The 3,397-nt window shown below is 34.4% G+C and overlaps 1 protein-coding gene across 1 annotated transcript; it reads right to left on the reverse strand.

Moving 5' to 3' along the window:
• Window positions 1-790: 790 nt before the first annotated feature.
• Window positions 791-2,329, reverse strand: LOC108477173 (uncharacterized). The gene is made up of 2 exons (XM_017779639.2): window positions 1,861-2,329; window positions 791-1,179 (listed from the first exon to the last, which is right to left on the reverse strand). Exons 1-2 carry the CDS (start codon window positions 2,182-2,184, stop codon window positions 1,003-1,005), a joined length of 501 nt encoding a protein of 166 aa, XP_017635128.1. The 5' UTR covers window positions 2,185-2,329; the 3' UTR covers window positions 791-1,002.
• Between the last annotated feature and the right edge of the window lie 1,068 nt (window positions 2,330-3,397).

A 3,397-nucleotide genomic window follows, 5' to 3' on the forward strand; every position in this document is an offset into this window, starting at 1 on the left:
AGTGTTGCATAATCTAAGTAAAATTATAAAAGTAACACTAAAACCTTTTTACCACTGCACCACAGCCTAATTTCACCTTAATTTTCGTGGAGCTGTATTTAAATACCAATGTTTAAAGTTCATACACAAACTAAAAAGCTGGACTTGGAAAAATATCAGAAGTTCTTTTTTCCAGGTCTTATTATTAGCTCGTTGGGAACAGCCAAAACCCACCATAGAACCATGTAGGAGCAGTGGCTTTGGGGAGTGAAAAAGGGTGCTGACTGAAGCAAAAATAAGCCAAGAAATCGATGGAGGGAATCGGTCATTGACTCCTACATTGCGGAAGAAGAGTTCTTTCACCATCTTAAAGTAACATAAATATTTCAAAAGGCAAAGAGCCGAGAGCAAAACAAGGGCAAATCATCATAAAATGGCCTAAAATTGAACCCTGTTTTATGGAAACCACCTCAAAATACAGTTTCACCAATGCATGAAAATTTACAGGTTGAACTAACCCATAATTGGCCATTTCTTAGACTTCCTCTCTCTATACATAAATCATTAAGAAAGAGAGGCAGAGAAAGAAAAGCAACCATAATGCAAAGAAAGGGGTAATGCATGCAGTCTCACTTGACCAGATCTTACCTTATCTTGCCAATGAATATAGCCAAATCGTGCGTGGCTATATTGTCCTTTGTTAATAAGATACCAGCTGAACATCCGCCTAAAAACCAGGAGGTGCATGGTTGTTTGATCATCAATTACCCTCCACTTGTATGTTTTAAGATAAGATCCATGACACAATTAATAAACAAAGATCAATCAGATAGCATTTCATTTTGATCCAAGCAAAAAAGGGTTCTAAAACAATCACCTCGACAAACAGTACCAGGCAATGCATTTGGTACTAAACTAGCAGCAAATAATCATACAAATGAAACAAACAACGTTCTAAACATATGACATAAGAGGATTACAAGAATGTCTAAAAGATGTGTTTTGTAAACTCAACTTCAAGGCTCAAGCCCTTTTCTCCCTAGCCATTGCAGGTCTTTTGCCAATGGTCCGAGCCTTGCCTGAGTTTGGAACCAGCCCTCGCAGGAAGGCTAAAACACCGAGTCCCATGAAAGGAGAGTACACTGTCAACAATTTATCTGATCCCTTCTGGGATCCCATCAGCTCCCCTAATAAAGCGGTCTGAATTTCACACAAAATTAACAAAACAATATTTGAGGAGTGACATAATAGCTTTTCAGAAATATATTAAGCCTACAAACTCATAATAAAGAGTGACAAAATTGTGCTAACATTTGATCATGTTAAGCCTAAAATCCTTTTCTTGGAATTGGAAAACCAACATTATTTATCATTTAAAATTAAAAGCCCTTTAGGTTGGATTGAGGGATTGGGGTTGCTTAAGTAATGAAATAGTGATAAACAATAAAAGTTCAAAGCAGCAATTTGGTAAGAATCTCCATTTCTTTACATTCTTTAAAAGGGGAAAGGGGAAAAAAAGTCACTTGCAGAAAGAAAATGTTGATAAACAAGTTTCAATTATACACCCTTTCAAATTATAACAACTATTTTTTCTATGCACTACTTCATCTCCAACAATAAAACATTCAAAGTACTAATCAAACACATATTCATTAGAAACAAAGATCAAATCCTACATAGTTTCACTTTCAGCTAAAGAATTAACAAACTGTTAAGTAACCACTGGCCTTTTTTATAAATAGAAATCCCTTCTGGGTTCAAAGTAGAATAATTAATAAGATTAAACCATGTTTAATAAAAAAAATACTATTAAAGCATTAAAATTTAGAATCCCCCATCATAGAAAAAAAGGTTGAAATACAAAGGAAGTTTTCAATTTACCATGGCAGTAATAACAGAGGCACCATAGATGAGACAAGTGGTATGGAACCAATGCTTGGATGCCAAAATCCCATAAATGTTAAGCAAAACCAGAGGCCACTGGAAAATAAGCTCCAACCAGACCAAGGCCACGAAGAAATGAGGCTTCTCCACCATCAAATAATCTTGGTACTCCGCCGCATATTGCTGCTTCAAACGGACGAGCACCTCCGGGAAAGTGGTCTCCGGCAAAACCAGCTGCGCATCGATTAAAGGTCCGGCTACAAGCATCACCATAAACGCCACCAACAGCAGCATATCAACTACCTTGCATAAAATTCCCATTTTTTGTTTCAATATGGAATTTTTTTGGATAAAATTTTAGGGGAACAATATTAATTGGATCTAAGTTTCTGAAAACATTTAGATGGTTTGAAATGGTCAACTCTACTTTACAAGTGTGCCTCTTTTGCTTATCAATAATTTATATGCTATTAATTAAACAATAGAAACAAGGTAAACTACACCAACTACAGTCCCTAACTTTGTTTAAAAATACTTTTTATAATTCAACTTTTAAAAGTTAAATAATAATCACAAACATCAATGATTTGTTATATTTTGGTCAATTGTTTGTTAACTCCTCTTAATAGGATGACATGACACATTAATTGTAACACTTAGTTTTAATGGGTTCTAAGTTCTGAGAGTAGTTTGAGATTAATCTAGGAGACACAACCTATCCGCCTTATTGTTATTTTGGCATATAGATTGGGCGCATACTAGATATTAAAATATTATGTAAGGATCGAACTCAGAATGTGTTGTGTTGTAAGGAAGGAGAGTTTGGTAAGAGTATTGAGAATTTTGTAAGTTAGAGTTATTGTCGAATGTATTGTACACCAAGTTCATTGAGTTACTGTACTAGTTATGTTAAAAACAATTTGGTTAGAAATGGAAAGAATAGAAGAACCAAGTATACAATTTATTGAATTTTTATTTAGATTCTCTCTACAACTGTAAACCATTTATAAAAGCAGTCCTGAAAGTTGTGACACGTGTTAAGTTCTAATAAGGACTCAAGTTAAATATGTGGATATTAAGGGTAGAAAAAGGGAAAGTTTTTCCTTCTTTCTTCTGAATTATTGATATCTGAATCTTAAAGAACCTACAATATTTCTTTCTCTTTCAAACGGGAGATGCAGATTTGGATCTTTACCAGTGATTATTCCATGTCAAGGTAAGATTTATGACTCTGCATGTTATGTTGTGAAAGAGAAAGTCTGTTAGATCTGATAGATCAGTAAGGTAAAGATATAATGCCTTGCTTGGGGATTTCCAACGTTAGAAATAATAGTAAAAAAGGTATATGAATAGATCTTGATGGGTTTCCATGTTCTATAGCAATAGTTGTTGCTAATTGCGCGATAGAAGTTTGGATCTAGAGTTTTAAACTACAGTAGTTGAGAATCAAGTAAGTCTCTCTGTTGACTTTTGCATATGTATTATTTATGCAAAGAGATTTGTAGGATACTAAACGAAATATGAAGCCAAGAAC

Source organism: Gossypium arboreum, chromosome 3, assembly GCF_025698485.1.
Source record: "Gossypium arboreum isolate Shixiya-1 chromosome 3, ASM2569848v2, whole genome shotgun sequence".
NCBI lineage: Eukaryota > Viridiplantae > Streptophyta > Magnoliopsida > Malvales > Malvaceae > Gossypium > Gossypium arboreum.

Bases quoted from the DNA above. Each gene is read 5' to 3' on its own strand.
- LOC108477173 (XM_017779639.2), bottom strand. From the start codon at position 2,184: ATGGGAATTTTATGCAAGGTAGTTGATATGCTGCTGTTGGTGGCGTTT. The intron at 1,180-1,860 runs GTAAATTGAAAA...TGTGAAATTCAG, and splicing joins CCTCTGTTATTACTGCCATG to ACCGCTTTATTAGGGGAGCT.